Source organism: Numida meleagris, chromosome 10 (assembly GCF_002078875.1).
Source record: "Numida meleagris isolate 19003 breed g44 Domestic line chromosome 10, NumMel1.0, whole genome shotgun sequence".
NCBI classification, from domain to species: domain Eukaryota; kingdom Metazoa; phylum Chordata; class Aves; order Galliformes; family Numididae; genus Numida; species Numida meleagris.
Window position 1 is genome coordinate 7,988,321 of NC_034418.1, and position 18,714 is coordinate 8,007,034.

An 18,714-nucleotide genomic window follows, 5' to 3' on the forward strand; every position below is an offset into this window, starting at 1 on the left:
CCAAACATGGTTGTTTTCATGATTACCCACGTACTACACAAAAACATTTTAATTAGGTTATTTAGCATGTATAATACATAACATTTGAGCAGTTCTTTGGGAAAAAAAAAGTGACATATAAATAGCTAAAAGTACTGCGTGACAGTTAAGATATCAGCAAAAAAGAAACCAGGTTCATCTGTCAGAAGTTCCTTCTGTTTGATAATCATAGAACATAATCCGTACATAGACAGCACTGATTTAAGTAGAAGAAACCAGTATTATTGGCAGCCAGGAGAAAAAAGAGAATAGCTTTCTAAAGTGCCAGAATATTATGATTTGGATCCTTTGTATGTGGAAAATGCTGCATAACTAAAAATAACCTTGGATGCTTAGCCTCCCGAAACGTAATTTCTTTAAGCATAATAGGCATATAAGGATGTAAAATCTCACCTGACACCAGATGCGAAACATTTACAGTCTGCATTTATAAATCCTGAAGGTTAAACTACAAACTTCACAGATGCGGCAACCTGCAGCTTACAGGTGCAAATTTATTTTTAAACATATCCCCTAATAGCACTGCAAGACCTTGCTCAAACAATAAAGTTTTCCCTTTATCATTAACTTTGCTGGCATCGAGCAGATATAAAATAATCAGAAAATGGGGAAAAACATAAGATCATTACTGCACTAATATTTACATAAATATTGCTTGTGTTTACCTGTGTTTTTTTTTAATGTCAGCAAAAATCTGAATATTCTCTCCTCCAACTAGTTTCCTGTATCGTAGCAGGTCACCTGCACAGGCATTTATGATCCCTTCATCAGCAACATGAGAAAACACAAAACCTTCAACCCGGATAAAATCAAGACCTGAAAAAAGAAAATAAAAAATTAGCATTCTCTTAACTAGACCTGAAGGCTGAAGAACTAATGCTAAAATATGTCCCTCCTTTCATCTCCACACAAGGCGTTCCGTGTGCTCTAAGACTAATCAACCTTGTTTTCCCACATTTTTAAATCTCTGTTCCTGTGGCTCAGACTCGGCAACAGCACACCCTGCCCTGCTGCTGGCCATGATGTGCCAGCAGGCAAGTGTGAATGAAGGAGTAGGTAGGCCAAAACGTAGCTCCTTTGTCCTAATGATGTGGCTTCTCTCCAAAAACGGCACTAACTTGGGTCTCTCCCCTCTTTCTAGATACTCCATCACTGTATTACTTCCTTCCCAACATCTATTCCCCTGTTAAATATGCCTGAAATTTCTGACAACAGGTCAAAAAGCAACAAGGACACGGACCAAGGGAGAATAGCCTTTGTCTTCTTCCTTCAGGAAATTAGGCAGGAAAACACAGCCAGCAACACGTTATATACATTGACTCTCCATCTGAATGCAACTTGCATTTTCTGCACAGTACCACATCAATAACTGACTTCTGGAGCTGGGCCAAAGATACAGAAAGATACAGAAAGATTAAGTTTCCACCCCAAATTTACAGTGAGCATCAACTCTACCTTGCCTTGAGCAACTCAGTGTCTAGCACAGTCATTCATTCTTTGAATTGGGAAGCTTTTGTGCGATGGGTACCTCAGAGGAAGACTAAGAACAGAAACAACTTTGATAGACCATTTATCTACTCCAAGGTAACCCCTATACAACCTTGAAATATCTTTATGTTGACATACTGTTGTCATCTTTTGCAAAACAGCTGTGGATTCATTACACCATGGCTGAAGACAGTTCTGACTCCTTTATTGTATTCCTTTCCTCTACATTCTTCCACAGCCTTGAAGCTTATTTCACTCACCCTTTAAGATGTGTAAAAGCTCTGCAAATGCCTTGTGCAGCTTTTGCTGTTCTTCCAGTTTGCTTTAGAGCTCTCTTCCAGGCCCTCTGAAGTTCTACTGCTTCTCCAGCTTTGAGTCAGCTGCACATTTAACCAGAGCTGACATAGCGAGGAACTAAATGCATGCGAGAGCAACCTTCAGGGATGCAATCCCATCTAACAGAGAACTGTTCAGGCAATGAACGCCTCACCTTAACACATTTCAGATATAAACAGAAAGGGTCTTTAAAAATGTATTTACCAAATAACAAGGTGCCTGTTTATTTTAAAAGCTAGATTTCAGCTTCATTCCAAAAGCCCTGAAGTTGCAGAAACAAGCTTATGCCTGATAGAGAAGAGCCTGTATTGCTTAGCAACACAGACTCCAGCTAACATGAAACATCACAGATGGTGCCAACTCAAATATAAGCTGTCCTATGCCTTGAGATAAGCAGGTGAGAAAGCATGGAGTATTCTCAGGATTCAAAAACACAAGCATGTCACAAGTATAATTAAAGGTGCTAGTACGTAAGACTGAGACTTCTGCATCTAGGAACATTAGCCACAGCTTTTATTTAAATCCCTGATCTAAACCTCAGATCATGTATAAATCAGACTTAAATAAGAAAAAAATAAGAAGAAAAAAATAATTCTCCTCTAATCACAAGACTATCAATGAGCCTCAAAATATAATATATTTTGACAGCAATCATAATGGCTGTCTCAGGACAAGGGCTATTCACTTACTGAAGCTCACCACTTGCATGTTTATCGATGCTTGGTTCGTGCTTCCTTAGCTTGAGAATTCAGGACTTTCTGGCAAACATTAGGATTATCCTAAGTTTAACCGAGTTGTGCACTTTTTGGATTTTTGGAGGCTAATAAGACACTATTTTTAACCAATTTGAGTAGGTGTAGACACCAACTCATTACTCTTCTGTTTTATGAAGCCCTAATTGGATTCCAGTAGTGAATTCACTTTTAGGCTCATAAAACCGTGAAAACAGTACCATTTCTTATTTTCCCATTTAGCAAGTCAAAAAGTAATAGCTGTTAAATGTTAAAAGGCAGTCTCATTTCTGACTTATATGGGAACAAAAAAGAAGATTTTGTAATCTCGCTGGAAAACAAGAACAGCAAATTTCCAACAGCACCTACCAAACAGAGCTTCAAGATTGTATCGAGAAGCAGCTCATTCCACAGGCAAGAGTTCCAGGCCTGGAAAAAGCAGTGCCTCCAGCAGTGCTTGCAGCACGTGCTTCTCATCTCATCTCTGTAAAAGTTTCAGTGCTTGCTGCCTCGCTCCACAGCACTACAGGTGCCCCTCAAAATACACACCCACCTGCTGAACTTCAGTTTAGCTGTATTAGCATGGCGATAGTTGAAAAAAATACATGAATAAAAATCAGCATACTATTCTAGCCAATTCTATCCTACCTTAAACAGTATCACTGTCTGCACAAAGCGAAGAATTCCTGCGGAGCATCTCTGCTGGTGGGTGGTTGCGGGAGAACAGTCTCAGACAGCAAAGCTGTATTTATAAAAGACCTGGAGATATCTGGGTACCTGGGATATCTTCTGATATGAAGCCCCGCTTAATCAGCTACCAACTGAGTCATTATCATTACTGAAGACTAATTAAGAAACTGTGACCGCATGAGATTTCAATAAAATGAACCTTAAAGAAAAAGGGCGTTTTCACAGTCAGCTGGAGATGGTAGAAGACAAACTTTTAAAAATTGAGTTTTGATTCATGAAGAGTAATACAGGCTGACCCAGGTACAGGGACACTGCACTGTACAGTAGGCCCTGCAGGCCATGCCTGTCCCCATTAGCTTAACAATGGGCCAGTTCTTTCTTTCAGTCGCTACTACTACGTGTTTGTAATGGAAGCACACAGAATTGCAAAAGGATGAAGAGACCGTTATCGGTGTATACCCCCAGTACTGAAAAGGTTCTCCATCTCCTCTGCAAAGACACACTGATGGATCAGAGCCATGCATGATGTCTCACTAATGCAAGGAAAAGGGCAGATAGTAGCTGAGGGCCTTTGGATGATTTCTTTATACACAACAGTCCTCTCAAAGATGACTACTGCTTCATAATGAACAAACTTTCAATAAAAGAAAAGCCATGTAGTGTAGAAGAAGGTCAACAACAAAGCACGACTACATGAAATTCAGTAGACAGTCCAAGCATAAACAGTGGTTTACTTCAGAAAACGACACACTGCTAAACAAGTAAGGGAAACCTAATAAGATGTCCAGACCTGACTCACGCTTAGTGAACGTTCCTGAGCACTGAACAATGATAACCAGTAATATTTGGTAAACAAAAACAAGTAAGGGAGCATTTTTATCTCTTCTACAGGCACTCACAGGACCTGCTTGGATATATCATTCTGTTTCAACTTTAAGCGGATGTAGTTAATTAAATAAGAAACTACAAACAGGAAATAATGCACCTCTATAAACCACATGGTACACCTGTTAATAATGAACCAATTGAGAAAAGTAACCCTACCACACAAATTCTGCCTTGTAGTTTAGTTTCATGAAACAGGTAAGAAAGAAGATAATACAGTCTTTGGAGGATGTCATTAAAAGCAGCCATTAAGTTGATGTGCTTTCCCAAGAATAAGTATTTGAGATTAAAAAAAAACAAACCTAAAACTCAGCCTTCTCATATTCTTCATCCCCTAATACTATTACCGTTATTTTCAGATTTATCAAATAACTTATCAATACACTAGGAAAATTTAGTAATTTAATCTGTTACTATTTGGCTATCTAAAACAAACTTATCAGCACAAACACACATTGCTGATGAGCTCCTTCCAGTCACACCATAAACCTGCTGACTTCTTCCCCCTCCCTTTACAATATAAAATCATTACCTACACTTGAAGACCACTTACGGTTTCCCTGTGCAGTTCTCTTCTAAAGTTATTCCTACCAGAGACAGGAGTTTCCACAGGGAAAATGGAATGACTGCATAGTAGCAAAAGACACTGCCTATGCTTTATAAGTTTAACACCTTCAGCAAATATTTTGTAGTTGAAGTGTATGAGGATTCCTTTATTAATAGCTACCTTTAATGACTATTAAAATGGTATTGATATGAAAGTCACTACTAGGCTGCTACAGAAAAACTACTCAAAGATTTGCTACCTACAAAGTAAGTCCCTTTACCATGGCTTTGCCTAAAGTGATTTTCTTTTCTTCTTGCTTTCCTGTTCAGTGAGCCTGAGAATCATTTTTAGAGAAGCGCAATGAAATGCATTAAACGCAGGCCCTTCCTAGCTGCTGTCCTCCAGATACAGAGCAAATAGTGCAGAACAGTAGTAGAGCTGAGCAAAACCCAAGCCCTTCAGGAATTCTCTCCCTCATTAATAATTGCTGAGAACTAAGAGAAAATCATTGCTTTTGTATTATATCCCCTATACAGTGATCAATTTCACTCCTAAAAGGAAGCATAGCTATTGCTTTTAAAAATAAGGTGCATAAATACAATGCATCTCAAGTATCCTACATGCATACAATCCCTGAAAACTAAAGCAAAACTGGGTTCTGTTAGCTTTTTTGGCTTAGTTTTTCACATAGGCTCCATCGCAGATATAGCATGCTTTGTCAGTTTGTCAAGTAGCCTTCAAGCATACCTTGAAAACACCAACTTCTGATTCTAAAGCACTCAAACCAAATCCACATGCAAAACTTACCAACAAACAAGAATTCCCCCATGAAAAATGAATGTTACACATTGTTATTTTAACCGAAGTATTGGTTTCATATAGCACAAGCATCTTTTAATTTTTCATTCTTACAGAACTTTGCCCATTTAGAAAACCTGCAAAACTTACAGTGTGCAATGTTACGATAGTTGTATCTGTAATTTTGGTAAACATAGACATTAACTCTCAATTTATGTAGGATTTGGGAAGAACAAGTGCTCCCCATTAAACCAATCTCCATCTTTCGATCAGGGAATATTATATATGAAAAACTAAAATTGCTTCAGCAAAGCATAGAAACTGAAAGGTTCACAAATCTAGGACTCCTGCAGTAATGATAAATTAATTTGTACTTAATTTCCATGAACGTAATTTAATGTTAAGTAGTTTCGGTAGCTATACACTTAAAAAAATTAACAGAAAGCTTCATTCCATTCATTCATAAAAAAAAGGCAATGAAAACTTATTTTTAATAGAGACCAGTAGTAGCAACAACATATAATTAGATACTGAAACAGGATGCTTAACCACAGTGGGTTAAATTAATCTTCAAATATCATTTAACCGAAGTAAATAGAGTTACACCAAAGGTGGCTTTTAGACATGAGTAGGTTTAAACTAATCATTACAGGTAGACAGGTTTCACCTAGAAAGCAGCGGCAGCGGCCTTGGGATTTTTAAGCTGCCTCCTACTGAAGCACTGTGCAAGTATCATCTATTATAATCAAGCAGGCATCTTTCTCAAAATCTAATTTCTGCTCTTTCAGGGTACAGTGAGCTTTTCATGTCTCATTTTTCATGGTATCTATGTTAGTACAATGCCCAATTTGCAGAGAGTAAATGCCATAGCAAACAACAGTAATAACGGATGAGTCATTTCTATTACCTGCGGCAAGAGCCACGGCCATGGCCTGCTGGTTGGCAGCACACAGCACCTGGACACCCAAGGCGAGGCGCGGGCAGAGCCGCCGCACCGCTGTGCCCACTGCCGTCATGGCGGCCGTCACCTCAGGCCCAGGGCACAGTGTGTAGGGCCGATCGTGCATGTTCTCCACTATCAAGCCATCCTGCAGAGATCAGAATAAGGAAGTTTACTATTATGCTAAGTTTTGTGTTAAAAGACACAGAAGTTTAAAGGTTTTCCTTCAAAGGGTGGATTATCTCCAGTAAATTGTGTCGATGCATATAACCACTTATAAAAGTGCTTTCATCAACAGCACGGCATTTGCAGAGAAATCAGGAAGAGAAATAAATGTGATTTTAATTATACATTCATCAATTAGTTTTCCTTTGATCCATCCTAGGACGTGAACTATAGGCGAATGAGTTAAATCTTATACCTCATTAAAAGCACTGTAGAGTCAAACTTCAATTACCCAAATGGAATATAGGATATTGAGTATGTTTGGATAACAGATGATTTAGAGATAATCAAGGCAATTTTCAATTTGAATTAATGTCAGAAAATTTTTTTAGAAAAATAAAGGATTTTTGTTTGTTTGTTTGACTATTAACATGCCTGTTCCCAGGGTGTGATATCCTTCCCCATTCCAGATTCAGATTGCTTTGAAGACAGCTACTGCTATTTATTATCAACTGTACCTCTCCCTCCACAAGAACATACATTTAGCAAACAACAGAGTGACAATGAAATACTCTACTGATAGAGCTGATGCAGTTTATTGAAAATCTTTGTACATCATCTGGCGCCTTGGACATTTTCAATCGTGATATGGTATATACTGGAACATTTTCAACAATTGCAAATCATATAATTGCGTCAAGGACTAATAGCAAAAGTAGAAGTATAGCCTTGAAACATATTTCAAGCCTGATGATTTGCATTTGCAGTGAGAATTTTCTATGAGGCTAGACACTTCTCACCTGCTTCAATCAAAAAATACAAAAAGGTTATAAGACAAATTAATTGTACATAAAGAAAACAAATTCATTTCTCTCTGGAGTTTAACCACACATTAAAATCCTTAAAATGAGAGATGTGCATTTCAAAGGCATTCTAACATTCAGAATAGAAAGAACATTTTAAAAGAAATTAAAAGAAATTAAATACAAGGAGATGACTTTTTTTAAAAAAAAGTAGGTTATCAATAACAGAGAATCAGGAAGAAGGAAGGAGAAAAAAGTTTCCATTTAAAAAAAAATCATAGATGTAATGCTTCTTCGATCTCTGTTGTAGTACAGAAGCCCTTTTGGCAGTGAAAGATAAGGAAGCATACAAAAAGCAGTCTGCATTTAACGGCTGAATTACATGCTAAGCCACAGGCATCATAAATGAACACCTAACATGGAAGATGGGGAAAAGGAAACAGACTGTAGATAATCCGTTAGAAGAGTATGGTAAATCCAGGTACCTGAGGAACGCGCATTTGGTGTACCTGGGTATACCTGCCTTCACCAAATAACCCAACAGACAAGCATTTAAATACACAAAATACATGCTACCTTAAAAACAAACGGACATGATTTATTAACGGGAAACATGATCTAACATTATGAGCACCTAACATTAGAGCTACATACTATTTCATGCCACTCATCAGCATATCTTAATACAGAACTCCAGTCCAAGAAACCTCAACAGGGCAGAGGAAATCAGATAGAGGAGCTGCCAGGAGAGCCCCAGGCCTCCAGGCAGGGCAGAACCAGCCCTGGCCAGAAAAGGGCTCCTGGGAAAGGCCATGGGGTGCTCCTGACCAAGCAGGGAACACACTGGCAGAATCCCATGTCAGCGTCGCAGTGACACTGAGCTTTCCATGAATTGTTGCTGATTTAACAGCTCAGTATTTGCATAAAGCAAATTATTCCATTATATTAAAAAATACATACATTTAAAAAGTAATTAGGGACTCTAGCCATATTACTGTACATAAGACAAGTATCTGATTGAATTCCTGTTCAATGTGCGGGCAGATGGGAGGATTCCAGCACTTTTCTCTTCAACCTTATATTTACTATATTCACTTTTCAGCAGCTCTCTTTTCATAGCCTCGAGGTCCACAGTTCCTGTGACTATTTTTGGTATTACTTTAATAATGTGTTATTCTTTTAGTACCATTTAATAAACCTTGTTCCTTTGCATATTATGTTTTGTTTAATTTAAAAAAAAAAAAAGAACAACATATGTTCTGTAACAGAGAGCTGAATTACAGATGCATTAACTCAAAGCTTTCTTTGAAATTTTTGTACAAAAATGTAACACCACAGATTTCAGTGTTTAATGAATTTATATGTATAAAAACAGACTTCAGTACTATCAGACAGCTAATTAAAATGGTGGAAAGAAAACAGTTATGCTGGATTCAAGATCTTGGCGCTTAAGCTTATAGTGTCCAAGTCTAGGGGAACAGTGACTGAACTACATGCTCCAAAGTGAAATCTCCTTGGGTAGTGTGAGATAAGGCACCAGCAAAACCTTCTGGGTTTCTTTTCCATTGACTCTCAGGACAACTGAAGAGGTACTTTTATATGAAGTAGCCTTATTTTTAACAATCCTCAAACACTACAGAAGTGAAAAGGTAATAGACTGCTGTCTATCTGTAAAGTGTCCCTTGTAACACAGCTAGCTACTGGAAAATAAGTCATTTAAATAGCTCTCTGTCTACACAGAAAAATTATTTATATATTTATAAAATATATTAAAAATATATATTTAATGGAATAAAGCAAATAGTTTTTCTCTATACTTTATGTAACATATATTTATATATATTATATAAAATAAAAAAACTACTTGCTTTATTCCATCTTCAGAAGTGATGACTTACTACACCTTGACCTCCTATCTGATATAACTCCTTGCTATGATAACGTTAAACCCAATGCTTTGCATAACAGAGAGGCTTTACCTATGGCTGCCTATGTGTTAATAAAACCTTTGTGAGTGTAAAGGAACAGCTCCTTCCTACAGGAAGAGAGGCTTTTTGCATCGCATTCATTGCTAGATAGACTTGGGTGTGCACTGAGAATTACAGCTTCTCCCACCACCACAGTCACACACTCTGTATGAAGAAAATCAGCTTTGTAAAGCATTTATTTGCTGTACCTAGACAATCACTTTAAAAACTCTACTTCTAGAACAAGAGATTGCTACTTAAGTAAGTAGGCATCTTATGCTCTCCTGTATCTATCACAAGAGATGTTTGTGGTGAGGTTTGCCTGCTCTTTTACTCCACAGTGGTAGTTTGGCTTGGAACTGCTCATTTTTGAAAAGCTTACTGCAGAGCAGGGTACTGAGCATCACCTTTACAGGTACACAGACAAAAGAAGAAGTGGGAGGATCAGAATGAATGTGTCTTCAGAAATGACGCTGGAGAAAAAGAAGCAAGCCTGAAAGTTTGCCTACTAAAAAGCACTGTAATACTTGCAACACAGTGCAATATTATATAAATAAAAGTTTTGCTTAAAGGAAAACATATATCTTCACTGTCATCTACTCAAGTAGTGACAGTGAAATAGCACCTAGTAAGATGTGTTACATCAGTGAAACTGGATGGAACTTGTGCTCTGTTTTCTGGATATAAAGCAAGCTTTACTCAGGTTCACCTGCAGAAATAACAGTTAACTTCACTGCATATTTTGCAAGCTCTTTTTGTTTAAACAAAAGCAGATAAAAATTGGAAGGACCATGACGTCTCATAGATTGCTGCTTACAAAATCTTGTCTAGGGAATGTCATTGTTTAGCAACACAAGTACAAAGCATATACATTTTTAGCACAGATGGCTTCCTAGCCGAGCACTCACTTGTTTTCATTACTGTGCTCTAATACCACAAATCTTTCATGTTTATTATGTTCAGCTGCTAATATGCCAGCCAAGTCACCTTTTTCCTGAACAAACTAGGATTTACTTCCAAGTGCAATGCATACTGAGTGAGCAAGCCTATATAGTATATTTTCAAATGTTAACGGCAGTTCAAGCAACTTGGGACAACACGCAAACGTCTAGCAGAAGCAATCTTCTAGAGGCTACCACAGGCACTGGGAAATAATGCCAGTAGGAACATCCACAGAAGAAAAACCTTTAATTTTCTAGTTCTGTTGGAAAAATGGACAGTTTTAACAGTTCAGCCTGAGTAGTGAGGAGGGAAATCAGACACTCCCATTACAGAATCAGGAGAGCTAGTCTGGAAGAGTGGTGATCTCTGTGCAGAAACCACAAAGCTCTTTAGTATCTACAGTGAAAATATACACTTCTCTTAAAGTGCTGGGAAAAACTAGACAAATGAATTGCAGAAAGTGTTTAGCAACCGCAGTGATATTTGTGGAAGCTCTCCTGATTATCTTTGACCTTTATGGCGTTAACAAAGGATTTGTTTTTCATACTGCTGTAAAACTATCACGTATGGACCTTTAGAATGAAGACTGGTTTGGCCTGTATACTGATGTCATTACAATTTAGACACGGAATGCAGTTATAACCCAAATTTGTTCAAATAAGTAGAGAAATGACTGCATTCACCTCATCTGCCTACCTGAGAGGTGGCTTTAAAAATACGAGCTGAGCACCTGTAATACAGCAGGAGAAGAGGTAAACCTGGAAGAGTGTTATACAACTGTTGAGAAGACAGTAAGGTATAAAATCCAAATTAGAATTTTATAGTAGCACCGACTTTAAAGATTGTCTTGAGACTAATCCAACTTTGCCCATGTCAGCAGTGAAAGTAACCGCTTCTATCCTCTCCCTCACCTTTAGATATACTGTATGGGAACTGCTGAGTGACGGCCTGAACCACTGATTGAGCACCTGGAGGAAAGACCCAGTCAGCCCTGGGAGCACAGGTGAAGGCAGTTCACTCTTAAGCCTCATTTAAGGGCTGACTGCCACTGAGGAAGGATCTGTATCTAGAGATTCCTCTTTGGTGGAGGCTTTTCCCTTCTGGTACAGGTGAGCAATCTACTTCCCTTCCTTTGTAGCACCTTTCTATCGTGCTGGTCCTTCCACCTCTTTGTAATGCCTTTTCCATCGTGTTGATCTTTCCCATTGCTACACTTGGCAAGACAGGCAGACCAAAATATTAAAATGACTTTCCTTTTGAACATCTTGAAGTGGGCCAAGGGGGAGAACATCATCCCTCTAGGTAAAACCCTGCAAGGGCACATCCCAGGATTTCTGGGTTCACCTGTTTATGAATTGGCAGCCATAGTTGAAAAATAGGGTCCCTTGCAGGACAGTGGAACTATTTCTCAATCCCCATCTGGCATGGCAAAATATTTCTATATCTTAGATAAAGATATCCTAATTACAAGGAAATGCTGACTGGCTGCGTCCACTGTGGCATGGCCACTATTAATGGCACTGAATTGCGCAGAACTTTCAAATAGTAATTTAGAAAATGGGAACCAATTACTATGTGATCACACTGAGAAACTCGAGCAAGAGCTTGGCCTATTGACAGGGAAAAAATTAAGTATAACTTTCCCTTTAAAGCAAATGTGGAATATCGCATTGGAAAATACTCAGGCCCCTGAACCAGTAGACCTGGGTAATCCAAGGGAGAAAAATCTCAAGATCAGATCTTGAAGCCCCACTTGAGGTGGATGCCTTCGAGATCCGACCTGTAGTGATGCAAAAAAAAAAAAAAAAACCCACAAAAAAAGTACAGGATAGACCAGCAGGGGTGCCCCCTGCCCAAACCCATCTCCATGTAACAGCTCGCCCCTATGCAGCATCTGAATTGATGGATTTGGTGCAATGGTTTCAGCAGAAACCAAGGGAAACAGTACCAGCTTGGTTACTTTGATTATGGGACATAGGGGCAGAGTGTTGTGATCAATGGACCAGAAGCTTCTGAGCTTACATCCATTACCTTGCACCCTGCCCTTAGACAAAGACTGTATGCCGCTGTGCAACATAATGAGGAGAATCATTCCCTAATGGATTGGTTGATGGAGGCATGCCGTATCACCTGGCCTAATAAGACAGATATCCTGGTGCATGCAGGTTTATGGTCTTCCATGGAAGACCTCCAAGCACATATTCGCGAGCTAGGAATGAAAGAGGTGATTTGTGAGGAAGCCTTCGAAAGTCCTGATTTAGTAAAAATACTTGGCTGGAATGAGGGACCTAATTTTACAGCAGGCACCCTCCCACTATTATGGCACACTGTTATCTATACTGAACCCCCTGGTTCAGAGGCCATTACTCAGCAGACCTCCCAGTTGGTGGCTGATCTGGGGGAGATGGAGCACTTAAGGGCAAGGCATACTATTAGGACAGTGGAAGGGGCTGAGGTATATTCAGTTATTAAAACTAGAAAAGCTGCCCCATGGACACCCCGATCAGGCCCCATACAAGTGTCCAATAAACAGATATTTAATGACCTTATATGGGTTGGGGTGGCTTTTACTAAAATCAGTTGCCAACCTAATCACATTTTGCTTCAATTATGGAAACAACTAAGGGATGACCAAAAATTTCAAAATGCCCCCAAAGGAGCAGGGGTACAAATAATTGAACAAGTACCAGAAAATACTTGGAAACTAGAGGACTTTGTAGTCCCTAATAAAAGGAAAAAAGCCTCCCCAGGTGGCTTGGCCTATGATACTCAGGCCAACCTGAGGAAAAATACTTGCCACTTGCCCAATTCATGGCATGTTAGGGGATGTTAGCACCCCTGTAACTAGGGCCTCCAGATGGGACCAGAGGCCCTATGTTGAGCTGACAATTTTTTTGGTCCCAAAAGAACAGACAAAGGGTTATGGTGCTGGTTGACACAGGTGTGGAAACATCTAACATTTATGGGGATCTGACTAAATGTAATGGGGATAGAGTGATGATTGGTGGTTTCAGGGGACAGACTACTCCAGTAACCCAGATGTGGCTGAAATTGGGGGTTGGGTGTCTCCTGCCCTGGGAGTATAATGTGTCTATTGCCCCAGCCCCAGAGTACATCTTGGGCATAGACATTTTATGGGGTCTGGCTCTCCAGGCAACTGTAGAATTCAGACTCTGACATAGGTATATCAGTATCTGGGTAGTGCAGGTGATATTGAAAGGCCATGTATGTTCACCAACATACTGCCGTAACCTAGTAGTGCATGACCTGGCAAATTGGGAAAAACCTAATAACGTTTGCTTGTATCACTATATTGATGATCTCATGTTGACATCTGACTCACTGGAGGCGGTAGGACAGGAGGCAGATTCATTAACTACCTATCTGCAGGAAAAGGGATGGGCTATAAACCATCAGAAGGTGCAGGGTCTGGGCCTGTCTGTGAAATTCCTGGGGGTAGTTTGGTCAGGAAAGACCACAGTACTATCCAGTGCTGTCATAGACAAATTTCAGGCATTCCCAGTCCCTGCAACACCAAAGCAGCTGCAGGAGTTCTTAGGTATATTGGGATATTGGTGTTCCTTTACACCTCATTTAGCGCAGCTGCTGAGACCCTTATACTGAACACACAAAAAAGGGGCAGCTATGGGACTGGGGGAGAACGGAACACGAGGCTTTCCAACAGGCAAAACTGGCTGTTAAACAAGCCCAGGCACTGGGTATATTTGATCCTACCCTCCCAGCTGAATTGGACATTCATGTCACTCAGGATGGCTTTGGCTGGGGCCTGTGGCAAAGCCAGAGCTCTGTTCGGACCCCAATCGGGTTCTGGTCTCAGGTATGGCATGGAGCAGAAGAAAGATACAGCATGACTGAAAAACAGTTATTGGCTGCCTATTCTGCATTACAGGTGGTAGATCCAATAACCCAAACATCTGAGGTGACAGTTAAGACCACCTTGCCAATTCAGGGGTGGGTGAAAGATCTGACCCACCTTCCTAAGACAAGGGTGGCCCAAGCACAGACAGTGGCACGATGGGTCGCCTATCTCAGCCAGAGGAGTAATTTGTCTTCATCGCTATTGAAAGAAGAACTTCAAATGATCTTAGGCCCAATGATGTATCACAGTGATGCACTGAAAGAAACAATGGTCGCTCCACTGGAGAAAAGTCCCATTCAGGAGGGGAAATATCCCATTCCTGAAGATGCCTGGTATATGGATGGGTCCAGGTAACCCGAGCAAGTGAGAGCAGTGGCATACCATCCCTCCACTGACACAATCTGGTTTGGCTACTTTGACCATCCCCATCTTCAATGAGCTGAGCTGCGAGCCATGTGGATGGTTATCGTCAAGGAACCCGGTGACAGTGCACTGAACATCTGCACAGATAGTATTGGGGACTCACTCTTTGGATTGCACAGTGGGCCACCCAAGACTGGACCATCCACGCCTGACTGATCTGGGGCAAGGAGATGTAGTTAGACATATGGAATGTGGTTAAACATAGAACCAAATGTGTGTACCACGTTTCTGGATATCACCCCTTGCAGTCACCAGGAAATGATGAGGCAGAGATGCTGGTTTGAGTACAGTGGATCGAGAACTCTCCTTCCAAGAACATCGCCCACTGGCTACACCACAAGCTGCGACATGCTGGACAGAAGACAATGTGGGCAGCTGCAAAGGCATGGGGGCTGCCCATAACTATGTCAGATATCGTCCAGGCATGTCATAATTGCGAAGCTTGCTTGAGAATGAGACCAAAACCCTTGCCAGAGATGACTGCCCACCTTGCCAGAGTACATAACCCTCTCCAAAGGTGGCAAGCTGATTATATAGGCCCTCTCCTGCGATCTGAGGAGGCCAGATATGCATTAACTTGTGTCCATATGGCAAGTGGACTGGTGCAGGCCTATCCAGTACCAAAAGCAAACCAGGCCTACACCATCGAGGCTTTAACCAAGTTAATGGTGGTATATAGGTCTCCCCAGGTCACCGAGAGTGACCAGGGTACACATTTCACGGGCACGACGATACAGTGCTGGGCAGAAGAGAACAACATCGAATGGTGATTTCATCTGCCATATAATCCAATGGGAGCAGGACTCATTGAACATTATAATGCCATCCTGAATGCTGCTTTGAAGACAGACTCTCAGTCCCTGCAGAGGTGGACAAAGAGACTCTCAGAAACCCTGCAGGACTTGAATGAAAGGCCTAGAGACAGCAGACCCAGTGCCCTGAAGATGCTACAGATGACATGGGCCTCCCCCCCTAGAATCCAAATTGTGGGCACTGACAATAGGGTAAGACACCACACTGGCAATGAAAATAACCTTCTGCTTCCTGTCCCTAAGAATCTAGAAGCTGGTACCCATAGAATAGAATGGCCTTGGAAGGTGCAAGTAGGACCAAGATGGCGTGGCCTACTTGTACCTTGGGGGAGATTATTGGAGGTGGGAGGCTCGGTAGTCCCTCTGGTGATTGGTACATGGTCTACTGACATCATGGTCAGCACTCCAGTCTTCATTGCTAAGGGGACTCTCATCATGTCCCTGTGGCAGATCAGGACCCCCTCCTTTGGTACCTGATATAGTTATGCAGCCACAGATATCTGGCCAAAGGGTGTGGTACAGATGGCTAGGATGTGCCCCAGTGCAAGTTGAGCGTTTTCCTAGGATGGGAATATGGCCTGTATCTTGCTGTGGAAGGTGAACCTCCCCCTCTTGGTACCACTGAAACGTCTGTAATACTCCCTGTGAATCTTTTGAGTCTTTAGGATAACTGGAAGGAGCAAAATGTCATCGAAGTGTTCCAGTGTCGCTGTGAGATCAAGCACGACACCTGGTGATGGCCTATGTGGGACTGGTGGAACATAAGATGGACCTGCACCAAACTACTGCATGCCTCCAGTAATGTCATCAAGCACTGGCCCATGACAGAACATGAACCTCAAGCATGAACCGATCATCAACTGTCTAACATTGTGTCAGCCTCCACTGTGACGGGCAAATGTATAAGCATAGCAGTGTGCTGGATCCCTGTATTAGGGAAGGCTCACCCTCAAGCGACTCAATCATTGGTTCATGCTGTGAAAGGGTGGAGTGTATGGGAACTGCTGAGTCATGGCCTGAACCACTGATTGAGCACCTGGAGGAAAGACCCAGTCAGCCCTGGGAGCACGGGTGAAGGCAACTCCTAGGCCTCATTTAAGGGCTGACTGCCACTGAGGAAGGATCTCTTTCTAGAGATCCCTCCTTGGTGGAGCTTTTCCCTACAAACCCAGAATCTTCTGATTTGGGCGAGCGATCTACTTCCCTTCTTTTGTAGCACCTTTCTATTGTGGCACCTCTTTTTGTAACACCTTTTCCATTGTGTTGATCTTTCCGATTGCTACAGCATACTTAGTGTTTCCTCTCTGCTGCTAAGGTGTCGATGTATGGTTAGTATATAAGGAAAACCAGTGAACAAGTACTGGAATATGGGCAATGGCTCCAGGGCTACACATCACCTGTGTGACCACCTCCACACAGGAAGAGGAAGACTAGTACTTGCTGTTCTGCTGATGTAGACAGAATCACATTCAATCTCATGCTGATACTATAACTGCAAAGGCAAGACAGAATGTACCAGTACAGAACGCAGAGCAATTGCGCTCTTTCCTTCAACAGGTATGGAAAGGGAAAAAACTGACTTATTTTGTACGGCTTGCAGTTAGACTGTTCTAACTGGTAAATGTCTTGCACATGTCCAGCTTATTTGGTGGCACTGAAGCCCATCAACAAACTTTGTTCTTCTGCATTGTTGTTAACCTTTTCAACAACTTTGTTCTCAGGGCTTTCCTAAATTAGTGGTTTTCTTAACCACTGCTCTGTCCATAGCCTCCATCAGGTGACTTGTCTTGCATTTTGAACTCTGTCTTCTATAATTAAAACTAAGCTCTTAGGTTCAATTTCATTCTGTCTGTAAAGTACCAACATAATTTATGCTACTGAAGTATAACTCAGTAGAAACCTCAAAGTTTTGCAGAAAACAGCAGCTCAGAGCTGCGATGGCAGTTCAGCAGTAGCTTCCTCTTGCCTCTGGCTGAGAATGGTCAAAGCAGGTATGCCTGCTCCCAGGGGCTAGGATCCAAGGATTAAAGTGAGAAGAAAAGTACCTAAGATAATCTTTTGGTCTTGGAATAATGCTGTTGTGGTGCAAACACAGACGGTGGGACCTCATGAAAGCAGTGTGCCATGCAGACCTAAGTAAAGTAGCTTGTCAGACTGGATGGTGAAGCATCTTGCATCCAGATACCTAGAATGCCAGCAACAGTTCATGCTGCAGTCAATATTCCATCTGTTTTTTTTCTTTGAGTTGACTTGATTCTTAAAGATTGATAGCAATCCTACTTAAATCAAATTGCATAGTTTGAATCTAAGCTTTTCCAGTTCACTTGGGTCATGCCTAGTTCAGGTTTTGAAACTTAGAAGGCCTACTTGTGTTGAAATAAAAAAAAAATACAGGTTTAAATGTGTTCCTGAACTTGGTACTTTCAGGTGCTTTTTGTGAATTCTGTGTCACTCAGATTCGATTCAAAGCACTGGTTATGCACAAGCAGCTTTGTGTAAATACTGCCACGGGAAGAAGGAAGCCATGACTTACAACGCCAGCATCTTTGTATGCTTCTGCTTCTTGACAAGCTTGATCGATGATTTGTGCCAACGGAAGAGAACTTCTCGGCGTCCCTGCAACAACAGTGCCATTTACCCCAGTGCAAAGGCAAACCAAAACCGCAGCTGGCAATGGCTTTCCGGTAGGATAACTACAGGCATGGGCATAATAAAATAGAGATATATGTGGCAAAATTGCTAAAAGGCTGCTGCAGCTCCTTCCCTTTGCTGAACTTTACAGATCAGCCATAACTGCTCACTCCTGAAGTCACTCACAGACTTGAGGGGTATCCATGCGATGTGGTACCGGGACTGCTTTCTGCTTGTTACGGCTCGGAACGCGGCCGGGGCGAGAACTGAGCCCCGGCTGAGCGGAGCGCCGGTCTGAGGCAGGGCCGCAGGGAGCCACGTGTCCGAGCTCCCGCAGTCCCGGGGCCTGTGCAGCTCCGCCCGGCCCGCCCTAGCTCCGCAGCGCTCAGCCCGCTACGCGCTTCCCCAGAGGAGCGGGGCCTTCACGACACCCGGACTTCCTCTGCTCCTGCAGCCGGTCTGCCCGCCGGGCTGAGCACCGTGCGAGTGGGTCTCGCGGTGCCGCGTCTCCCCCGGCCCGGCCCGTGCTCACCTGGCAGCGCGCCCACGTGCACCACGCCGAGCACGGCCGCCCGCAGCCGCCCGAAGAGCCGCGCCATGGCCGGCGGGGAGCGGAGAGGAGCGGGGCGGGCGGACC

The 18,714-nt window shown here is 41.9% G+C and overlaps 1 protein-coding gene across 1 annotated transcript in view; it reads right to left on the reverse strand.

Moving 5' to 3' along the window:
* The window catches only part of LOC110404182 (protein C19orf12 homolog), a 64,205-nt gene extending 45,497 nt beyond the window's left edge, over positions 1 to 18,708 (reverse strand). Inside the window, exons 1-4 of the mRNA XM_021408220.1 lie at positions 18,610 to 18,708; positions 17,980 to 18,062; positions 6,422 to 6,602; positions 705 to 855 (exon numbers count right to left, since the gene is read on the reverse strand). Coding sequence (XP_021263895.1) covers positions 705 to 855; positions 6,422 to 6,602; positions 17,980 to 18,062; positions 18,610 to 18,676 — 482 coding nt within the window. The 5' untranslated portion in view covers positions 18,677 to 18,708. The remainder of the gene's footprint in view (positions 1 to 704; positions 856 to 6,421; positions 6,603 to 17,979; positions 18,063 to 18,609) is intronic.